A 10,964-nucleotide genomic window follows, 5' to 3' on the forward strand; every position below is an offset into this window, starting at 1 on the left:
GACCCTATGTGGAATCCCCTCCCTTCCCAGCTAAGCAATTAGGTGCCAAAGCCTTTTTACTAATGGCTGCCTGAGAGGAGCACAGGATCTGGAGTCCTCTTGGGGAAATCCACTTATCAACACCAACTCTGGGGTTCTCTGAAGATAAATGGGATCAGAAGTTCCTGGGGAGGGGGATGAGCTAGAAGAGCAGGACATCTAGAGGACACTACAGAGTTCTCTGGTGAAAGGCACAGTGTGGGGGGTGGGAGCAAGAATGAGAAGGAACTTCACTGGAGGAGTGGTCTCTAAAGTCTGTTGCCAGGGGTGAAGAGGGGGCCTAGGGCCTGGGAGCAAAAGCTCTGGGCTCCCCTAAGCAGGAGTGTGGGGCCAGGACTCTAGGGTGCTCTAAGGCAGGCTTTTAATTAGGTAGTGGGGCCTAGGAGAGGCTTAACTAGGAATTAAGATTGCAAAATGGGAAGGGTCTCTGAGGGAGGTGGTGGGAAACCAGCCAGGTCTGAGGGCATTTCCCAGGCTCTGAGGCATTTCTCTGCCTTCTCTTGGCCTGAATGCAGGCCTCCATGCCAGTTCCCTGGGGGTGCCTACACCCAGGGTGGGCTGCTAAATGGGCACAGCCAACATCATGTCCTACAGCCCTGGCTGAGCGGGGAGTTGAGGACATAGGGGTCCCTCTGAGGTCAGCCCCCACTTCATATGCCCCTCCTTGAACCCCCAGGGGCTTGGCACCCACCTGGACATGGTGCCTGACACAGGCACGTTGGGGCTGGGCCGGGAAAGAGTGAAAGGAAGAGGGAGGAAGGGGAGGAGAGAGGGAGTGGCAGCGGGCGGGGTCTCAGGCGGGAGATGAGCTCACGCCGGCCGGGCTGGGCTGGCTGGGGGCCAGGCTGGGCGAGTTCTCCGCGCCAGGGGCCCCCACTCCCCACTCCAGAGGGTCTGCCGGGTGGGGGACAGGGAGGCCCCGACCCCAGAGTCTGCCCACTTTTGCATCCTGGAACAACAGGTGGCGTGCTCTCCCCCACCTCACCTGAACCCCCAGGGCTCCCCATCTCTAGGAGCGTCTGGTACATATGCCTCCTGTCGCCTCCGCCCCCAGGGGGCGCCCCTTCCGTAAGGCCTCTTATCTGGATTTCTCTCGCACGTGGGACCCCTCCAACTCAGGTCCTGGGGAGACATCCCCCCACAACACACACACAACCCCATTCTCTGTCCCTTCTCCCTCTTAGCTCTAGTCTCCCTCCTCACAGGCATTCCCATACGGAACCTTCCCACCCAAAGACACAGAAACTCAGACGTCCACCATGCAGCCCTGAGAATCGTGCTTGGTTCCTGGGGACTCCTTACTCAGCGTCTCGGAATCCAAGCTCCCGTCCCAAATGTTCTCAGGTCCCTCAGTTCTGAGATCCCCATTTTGACTCGAAGGCATGAAAGCCGGCGCCAGTTCCCTTACTTGGGACATCACAGGCCCCTAAGGACCCTCATTGCTTGCAAAATAGGAACCCTCAAGACCCAACCCCAAAAGCCAGGAATTCGGGACCCCCTTCCTGAAATAGCCCCTGAGATTCCCCTGCACTGTTGCATGTGGAATCTGGGCTCCCTCTCCCTGGAGGACTGTCTCCTCCATCCCCAGGGATCCTCCTCCCCCCGGGAGCCGCTCTCTCGGGACCACCACCCCGCACTCACAGGCGCGGAAGCCGGGTCCCCCCGGGGCCGCCCCGCCGGGCGCGCCGCTGTCCACGCTGGTGGCGTTGCGGGGCGCGCAGGTCGGGGTACAGCGGGAGCCGGACGGCCCATGGATGCAGCGCAGGCCGCACACGACCGGGGTGAAGCGCACGCGGAGACGCTCTCCGAGCCGGCCCAGTCCAGGCTGCAGCCCTAGCTGCGCCAGCAGCACCAATAGCGACACCCAGAGCAGCCGCACGCCGCCCGCCATGGCTGCAGCGCCGCGCTCCGCCGCGCCGCCGCCCCAGCCCGCCCGAGGGGCCCGGCCGCGCCCGCCCGCCCGCCCGCGGGGGAGGGCGGCCGCGCCCCCGCTCAGGCCCCCCCTCCCCACCACTCCCTCCCCGGCGGCCGCGCGGGGGCGCGTGGGGCTGGGCGCTTAGCCAGAGACTCGCAGGCTGGGCGCTAGACTCGCAGGGGTGAGCCGGGCGCCCCCTTTGTCCCCATCCGCACACCAACAAGTGGACCAGGCCTGTAGGGGAGCGGCGAGGAAGGGAACAGGTGGGGGCTGGCGGGTTTCCCCTCAGACAGAGCTGAATCCATAAAGAGGAAATCCATAAAGGGTAGTGGGGGCCGCATTTGGGGAGACAGCTAAAAGTTGTCTCCTTTTCTGCCCTGGGCACAGAGAAAGGGGCTTCATCTAGATAGGGGGCTATCATGGCACATCTGAGCAGCCAGGTGGGACATCTGAGGGAAGAGAGAAGGGTCGCTGCACTTGGGCACACAAAGGAATTGGGTGTCTAGATCTTGGGCAGGAGGCTGGAGGTGGGTGGGGGTGAACACATCTGAAGATGCGGCCACATCTGGCCAGAACACCACACCTGGTGGAAGAAGTCACAATGGACAAGGAAGCGTTGGATGGAGGCTGTGGGCGGGGGTACTAACATCTGGCCCGAGGCTCACATCTGGAAGACTTTAGGGGGAGGGGTCACATCTGGGCTGAAGGCTACAGCAAGAGAAGCGTTTTGAGGATGTTTGAGACAGGGGTGTTTGTGTTCTAGCCTGGGGGTCGAGAGCTGGAGTGGGAGGAGGGCAGGGGGAAGATTAGGGAAACAGGAGGAGCCCTTTGGCCCCCAGCCACCCCGAAATCTTGAGCATTCGGTGCCCAGGCAGGCGCCAACCCGCACAATCGCTTTTGTTGTCTGGGCTGGTTCAGCGGCGCTTTCTGCCAGGCCAGCGCGCCCTCCCTCTTCGGCCGCGGGGAGCCCGGACGCCTGGCTTCCCGGCCCCACCCCTGCGGGTCAGCGCCTTTGGCCTGCGTCTGGTCCTGTCCCGGGCTCACCTCACAGGGCCGGACGCTGGGGTCCCAAGAGGGGGCCTCGTCCTGGGGATGGGGGCTGAGCTACAATTGGGGGCTGGTAGGCGGCGGCTGGACCGTGGGAACCAGACGGCTTTATCTGGCCCGGAACCCCCCTTGCCCCAGGCGGAGGAAAGGCGGATGTGCTTACCCGGGGCCTTGCCAGGGGGGGCACGCTGTGGGGGCCTCCTTCTCAGTAGTCCCCGGCCCCCAGGCCCCCGGGGCCGCCGCCGCTTCAGTAGAGCTCTGGCCTCCTGCAGCCTGGGTGGGAGAGGACGGAAAAGCTGCTGTCACCGGGTTAAGCTGACCTCCCCACCAAAGAGCCTCCATGCCAGGAAAATGTCTTTCAGTAGCGGCTCTACCCAACCCTCCCTCCACAACACCCATTTATGGGGACCAGGCCTCTAGTGGGAGGGAAACAAAAAGACCCTAGGAGAAACAGAGATGGGGGAGGGGTGGGGGGAAAGAGAGTAAGGGCAGAGAGACTTAGACATAGAGACAGGCAGAGAGACTTAAACATAGAGACAGGCAGTGAGACACAGAAAGAGGAAAAGAGACAGGTTAACTGGAAAGAAACAGAGAGAAATTATGCAGAGATGGAAAGAGACTGAGGGAGGGAAGAGATGAAATAGACATACAGGCTGATAGTGAAAGAAAGAGCAGGCGAGGGAGCGGGGAGAGAGAGGGAGAGATGGGGTATGTTGGGGGGAAGGTGAGGAGAAGGTGGGGGGGGGGGGGAGCAGAAACGGGGGCAAGGCTGGAAGTTCCTGAGGATTTGGTAGGGGGGGGACTGCCCACTCACGTCAGTGGCTGCCAGTTGAGGGACACCTGTCTCTTCCTCACGATGGGGCTGGGGCTAGGCACTGCAGGCACTGGGTTCAGGCACCGCTGGGGGCCCGCACACTTTTTGGGCTGGCAGCTTCGGACCCTGCAGGAGGCTTGGGAGACAGCCAGGGACTAAGTGGGGAAGGAGGAGACCAAGTACTTCTCTACCAAATGCATCCAACTCTCCCGCTGGGATGAGGGGTGGGAAGGGGCGCTCCCTGCCCCTCTCCTCCTAGCCCCCTTTGCTCCCTACTCATATTCCACCTGCCAGAACCCACCTTGGATGCAGCGGCTCCTCCTAGACGTCTGGCCTGGGCAGCAGCGACAAGTAGCAACGCTATAAATAGTGGGGTGGAAGTCACTTACGCCCCTAGCACCCCAGAACTCTGCAAAGGAGGGCGATGGGAGGAGGAGAAACCAAGACGAATCCTGAGGGGGGCTTGAAACAGCTATGTAACTAACTTGAGGTTCTCCCCATGCCTCAGTTTCTCCATCTGTACAATGGGAGGCAAATTGATTTAGACTCTCTGGGCTGAAGGGCACAGCAATCTTACTTTTATTTGTCTTATGAAGAGGTTTTGGCGGTAAGGCTCTACTGAAAAATACGTTATTTTAAAAGCGATTTAAAAAAAAAAAAAAGACTCGATTTATAAGCGCATTTCTAAGCCCGGGCTGTGTGGGAATGTAGAACCCCGCCCTCCCCATATCCAGGTCCGAGACTCAGACGCCACCCTGAGCCTGGCCGACAGGTGGCGCCACTTGCACAGGCCTCGGCAGCTGGGGAGGGAAGGCTCTTCCCTGTGACTGGGTCCAGCAGGGTGCTGAGGTGGAGGAGGATAAAGGCGTCACAGTCCAGGACTGGGAATCCCAGAGCCTGAGTTCTAGCCCGTTCTTGCCCTTCCACGATGTGTCCAGAAGCCTGCGAATCTTGGTCTTTGGGCCTCAGTTTCCCGCCTGACCAGGAGAAGGGTGCCGTTCTTGGAAACATCTCCGAGCCCAGAGGGTCTCAGTGGCTGAGCTTCCAGCTCCGGTTCAAGTGCGTCGCAATGAAGGGGCCCCCCAGACAAGTCCATTATCCCCAGGCTAAGGGGGGGCTAGAGACAAGGGAGCGCGCCCAGACTCCGAGAGGAGAGCGGTTAGCGGGGTGCAGAGAAGGGGGTGCCCGGCGGCTGGGCCCCTCCCAAGTGGGTGGGGCCCAGTGGAGGATGAGGCCACCTGGGGGGGGACCTCGGGGATCCCCGATCCTGCCGTCGTCCCTCCCGCCTTTTTCTCCAGGTTAACCCCTTCCCGGCCCCGCCCCCGCCGCGGCTCGGGTTACTAAACGCATTCGCAGAGACCCAGGCGGGAGCAGAGCCCGGGGCCTTTGTAACGGAGCGTTGGGCCGCCGGGCGGGGAGGGTGGGTGGGGGTGCTGGGCAGACGGCTTCCTTCAGTCCCGTCACCCGCAGACTGGAGGGGCGCCTATGGCCCCCAGATCTATAGGGAATCCTGGATATCTCGCCGTGAAATCACTGGAGCCTCATTCAATCCCGGAGTCCTTTAATTCTAGGAAACTGGAGCATCCCCAACAGTTCTGAAGCCTGAGGACTCCTCCACCCCACCCAACTCCCCACAGGCCCCTCCGCCATCAATCCAAGATTCCATGTCTTCCTGACAGATTTGAAAAACCCAAAGGTCCTTTTTCATGAACACAGAGCCCCCAAATCCTAGAAAACCAGGACAACTCAACGGCCTCATAAAGTCCCTCCAGAATCCCCCAATACCTTTCTTCCTTACCACCCAAGAAACTTGGGGAACTCCATCCTAGCCCGAGGACCCCACTGGTCTCTATCATTCTAGGAGAGCTCAACCACCCCACCCCCGCCCCAATAAACTAGAGATCTTTTCCGGAAGAAACCTCAGGATTCCCTGGAGACTTAACCTACTCCACCACAGTGGAGGGGACTTCTTCCCATAAAAATCTCAGTGCTCTCGGATTCTAGCCTCTACAAATTGGGGGCGCCTAATTAATCCAGGAGCCCTCCTTTCACCTCCGCATCGAAGCAGTGTGTTCGATTTCCCCTGAATCCGAAAGCCGTGGTCCTCCTGGACCACCAGTGGAAGGGGCACAAGGAAGCAGGGGCCGCAGCGGGGCTTACCTGGCCGGGCGGCCGGGGACCCCTGCGACCTCCACGACCTGGCTGGGGCTGGGGCTGGGGCTGGCAGCGGAGGCGGCGGCTGCGAGGAGCTGCAGCAGCAGCACCAGCAGGAGGGGGCGGCGGCCGTTGGGGCCAGGCCTCCGCATCGTGTCGGGCGCCGAGTCCCGCTCCGGGCGGGCGGTCTGTCCGGCGGGTCCGGCCGCAGCCCCGCCCCCGCCCCCGCCCCCGCCCCCGCCCCCGCCCGAGGCCGACTCACTTTCTCCACCGTCCAGCCAAGGGCTGCGAACTTCCCGCCAATCACAGCCCGGCGTCGCCGGCGCCCGCCGCGCGGCCAATCAGAACGCAGCAGGGACAGGTGCCGGATGCGGGGCGCGGGGGACCTCGAGTTCCCCACGCGGTGGGGGGAAATTAGGACTCGGGTACTGGCTCCGTGAACCTTCTCGTGGAGCAGAGGCCCGAAGAGTAGGGGTGCTTACACAATGGGAGGAATATGGAGGCGGGGGATGGGGGCAGGCAGGGTCCCCTAAGCTGATCTCCCTCTGGCAGGCCTCAGGCCTCTGTTCCCAGTTCTGGGAGAATTTGGCCAGATTTTAGCTCCCTCGCTGGCGTACAAGCTGGAAGCCCCCCACAGGTACTCCTTTCCACTCGAGAGACTGAGGATTCTGCCTATGGAGCACCAACCCCACACTAGGCCCCAGGTCCTGCCCCTCTGAGGGTCCCAAGTTCACATTGGATCTTCTCAAATAATTGATCCCATCTCAAGGCCTCAGGCTTCAGGAGTTCCAGGCTCACCATCTGCAAAACTTGTTCCCCGAAGTTCTGCCCCTCAGTGAACCCAGCCAGGCTCTGCCCCTGAGCCACAAATTCTGTTCCCAGGGGGCTCCTGCCTCTGCCCCTCCTGCACCCCACTTATCGCTACCCCCAAAGGGTATCAGACCCCCTTCCTTGCCTGAGTCTTTGAATGCTCCCAAGAGCAGCCTTCCACCCCCTAGAATTGCAGACTTTCTCCTTAGAGAGTTCTCAGTTCTGGCTGGGCACCCTGGCGCAGGCCTGTAATCCCAGCACTTTGGGAGGCTGAGGTGAGTGGATCGCTTGGGTCCAGGAGTTTGAGACCAGCGTGGACAACATAGCGAGACACCCATCTCTATTAAAAATCCAAAAATTAGCCGGGCGTGGAGGCATGTGCCAGTAGTCCCAGCTACTCGGGAGGCTGAGGTGGGACGATCGCTTGAGCCTGGAAAGCGGAGGCTGCGGTGAGCTGAGATGGCACCACTGCTCTGCACTCCAGCCTGGATGATAGAGACCCCGTCTCAATAATAAATAATAAATCTATATAAAAGAGAGTTCTGATCCCCTCCTTGCCTAACGAGTCTCCATGACTAACTAGGAGCCGCAAGCCACAGGGAGCCTTAAACCCCGCCCACACCCGATTTAGTGGGTTCCAGGCTTGAAGCCTTCAAACCCAGAGTCTCAAGCCCAGCTTCTTCCCTTCGTTATAAATTCAAGGCTCCACCCTATCTATATTCTTTGAAATAGAAGCCCCTTCTCTCCCAAAGGCACCGCCCCTAGGGCTTCAGACTCCGCCCCCTAATTACCTCTTTTTCCACTGAGTTTCTTTTTTTTTTTTTTTCCTCCTCCTCCTCCTCCCCCTCCACTGAGTTTCAGGCCACACCCTTTCCCACAGAAAATTGGGACGGGACCACATGTAGGATCCCAAGCCCACACCTTTTATGTTTGTCTCGCTTTGGGGTTCCAGGCCCCATATCGCACAACAGTTGGATTCTTAAGGTTCCCAGATCTGTAGCGTTAGCCCCGCCCCCACCTCGTGGATCCCAGGCTCCACCCACACAAGGTACTAGGCCACACGCCCTGACCGTGGAGCCCACCCCAGGCCAAGAACCGCAGCTGATCCGACTGCATCCCCATCCCCCCCCACTCCTGCTCCTTCTTCCAGTCCAGGAGGGTGTGCAGGACTGATAGGGAAGCCCTTCACCACCCCCACCACCCCAGCTTACAGTGAGACTCACAGGCTGACTCACACGGCTACACAACGTTTCTGCCACCTACAACAATCCATGCCTCCATCTCACACTGACACCTAGAAATCTGGGTCCAGCACCATCCAGGGACACACAGTCCCTGGGGCAGTGACCACAGCACCCACACTCCATTCACAGTCATTCGTGGGCTGTCCCAGAGCCCGGCTCTGCCCAATGACTGTATTCCATGACCCTGTCTTTGTATAAGCCCCCAAGACCCCTGCTCACATGACCCTGCAAGACATCGTATCCCTGCCCACTTCCCCCCTCACCACCTCCTACCCTGTAGCTGGAGCATTTGCTGGGGGCGCTGCTGAAATTTCTCCCTGCTGTCCGGGATCCAGCGCATCTTCAATGCTTGTTGCTAGGCAACAGCCTCTGGCTCACCACTGCAACTTCCGGCGTTGGCCTCCCTCCCCCTAGAATTTGGAGTCCCCAGCTCCCAATCCCCCGCATGTGTCACTATCTCCCAGAGTTGTGTCTGTCATCCCTTAGATCCTAACTGATCTCAACCCTTCAGAATTCCTCAGAGTTCTAGTGGCCCGGCATTCCAGAATCTTCCACCCCTCCCCCCATGCCCTCTCATGCACAAAAACACACATGCAGTTAGTACTATACTAGAATAATACTATCTCTAGCATTTAGATAACCCGATTCTTCAGCGTTCTAGATTTGCTGACATCCCAGATTCCTCTCTCTCTCTCTCTCTCTCTCTCTGTCTTTCTCTCTCACTCCTGTCTCTCTCATTTCTAGAATGAGACCAGGTGCGGTGGCTCACGCCTGTAATCCCAGGCCGGGGCAGGCAGATCGCTTGAGGTCAGGAGTTTGAGACCAGCCTGGCCAACACAGTGAAACCCTCTGTCTACTAAGAATACAAAAATTATCCAGGCATGGTGGTGCACACCTGTAATCCCAGCTACTCCAGAGGCTGAGGCGGGAGGATCACTTGAACCGGGGAGGCAGAGGTTGCAGTGAGCCGAGATCACACCACTGCACTCCAGCCTGGGTGACAGAGTGAAACCCTGTCTCAAATAATAATAAATAAATAAATAAATATGTTAAAAAGAAATAAAATACAAATAGAATGATCAGCATTCCAGAAACATGAGTGTTTTGGATTCTCTGGCCTGGAAATGAAAAATGACCCTAATATACTAGATCTGTAAGCATTACAAAACACCACCATATTCTAGATTTCCTGACCTTCAGCCCCTCCCCCCACATACTAGAATTCTTAATATGCCAATATCCCCCAATAATCTGAATATCCTGGCATGTAAAAAATTTTCTAGAGTCTGAGGCTGGGCATGGTAGTAATCCCAGCACTTTGGGAGGCTTAGGCGGGAAAATGACTTGAGCCCAAGGGTTTGAGACCAGCCTGGGCAACACAGTGAGACAATGTCTCCTCAAAAAAAATTAAAAATTAGCTGGCCGTGGTGGCACACACCTGTAGTCCCAGATACTCAGGAGGCTGAGGCAGGAGGATTGCTTGAGCCCAGAAGATGGAGGCTGCAGTGAGCTATGATTGCACAACTGCACTCCAGCCTGGGCAACAGAGTGAGACCTTGTCTCAAAAACAAACAAACAAAAACAAAACTAGGGTTTGAGACACAGCTATTTCAGAATACCCGGGTTCAGAAGCACTCACCTTTTTGTTTTTTAAATTTGATTCGTGGGACATTCATTAAATCTTTGTTTTGCTTTCTCTTTTTTTTTTTGAGGCCGAGTCTCACTGTCACCCAGGCTGGAGTGCAGTGGCATGATCTTGGCTCACTACAACCTCTGCCTCCAGGATTCAAGCGATCCTCCTGCCTCAGCCTCCTGAGTAGCTGGGGTTTATGGGTGTGCACCACCATTCCTGGCTAATTTTTGTATTTTTAATAGAGATGGGGTTTCACCATGTTGATCAGGCTGGTCTCAAACTCCTGACCTTGTGATCTACCTGCCTAGGCTTCCCGAAGTGCTGGGATTATAGGCGTGAGCCACTGCGCCTGGCCTAGCACTCACTTTTAGGTCTCTCATTTGTGTTCTAGATTCTCTGATAATCTGGAACCTCCTGCCATTATGGATTTCTTGAAATGCAAACAAACCCTCCAGTGCTCTGGAAGGGCCAAAAGTCCAGGATCTCTCCCATCCTCTACATTTCCTAGTTAAACAGATTCCTTTCTGTAACCTATACTTCTCAGCATTCCAGACATCCTGGTATGCAAGATTTTCCTCCTGGTGGAGATTCATGGGTATGAACTCCCCTGACACCCCCTATTTTAGAATCAGTGATTTTCCAGGTCCTTTTTGTCAGAAAGTCCACATTCTGAATTCTTTCATAAGCAGGGGAGAACTCTAATATTGTTAATCCACAAGCACTCCAGAATAGTCTTGTGGCCAAGATGTCCTGACATTTAAGACCCCTCTCTACTGTGGCTTTTTGTTTGTTTGTTTGTTTTTTCAGAGATGGGGACTCCCTATGTTGCCCAGGCTGGAGTGCAGTGGCTATTCACAGGCAAGATCCCACTACTGATCTTCATGGGAGTTTTGACCTGCTGTGTTTCCGACCTGGGCCAGTTCAGCCCTCCTTAGGCAACCTGGTGGTCCCCCACTCCCAGGAGGTCACCATATTGATGCCGAACTTAGTGCAGACACCCGATGGGCATAGCGCACTACAGCCCAGAACTCCTGGGCTCAAGTGTCCCTCCCACCTTAGCCTCTGGAGTAGCTGGGACTACAGGCATGGGCCACTGCGCTGGGCTCCACGATGTTTCAGAAGCTCTGGCATTCCAGAAACTATGGAATTCTAGAATTAGCATGTTCTAGTATCCTCTACTCCTAGTCTGCCCCCACTCTCTGTCCTCTGCAGAAAACCTTCCTGAGGGGGTGCCATAGGAATGGGCATTATTTTCGGGGAAAAAAATCCCAAGGCCAGCTGGGAGAGGTGGCTCACACCTGTAATCCC

General features: G+C 57.4%; 1 protein-coding gene across 6 annotated transcripts in view; it reads right to left on the reverse strand.

Annotated features, from left to right (window-relative positions):
* LTBP4 (latent transforming growth factor beta binding protein 4) overlaps positions 1-8,396 on the reverse strand; it is a 34,849-nt gene extending 26,453 nt beyond the window's left edge. For 4 of the 6 annotated variants that reach the window (XM_032248733.1, XM_032248730.1, XM_032248729.1 and 1 more), the window contains exon 1: positions 1,681-1,967. In XM_032248733.1, the coding sequence (XP_032104624.1) occupies positions 1,681-1,930 (250 nt within the window). In that variant the 5' untranslated portion in view covers positions 1,931-1,967. Of the gene's footprint in view, positions 1-1,680; positions 1,968-3,164; positions 3,275-3,815; positions 3,971-4,116; positions 4,176-8,296 lie in introns of those variants that run through there. The other 2 variants (XM_032248732.1, XM_032248734.1) reach the window with 2 other exon arrangements.
* Positions 8,397-10,964: the final 2,568 nt, after the last annotated feature.

The sequence above is a fragment of the Sapajus apella genome, unplaced genomic scaffold (assembly GCF_009761245.1).
Source record: "Sapajus apella isolate SASKATOON/1434 unplaced genomic scaffold, GSC_monkey_1.0 scaffold68, whole genome shotgun sequence".
Classification (NCBI taxonomy): domain Eukaryota; kingdom Metazoa; phylum Chordata; class Mammalia; order Primates; family Cebidae; genus Sapajus; species Sapajus apella.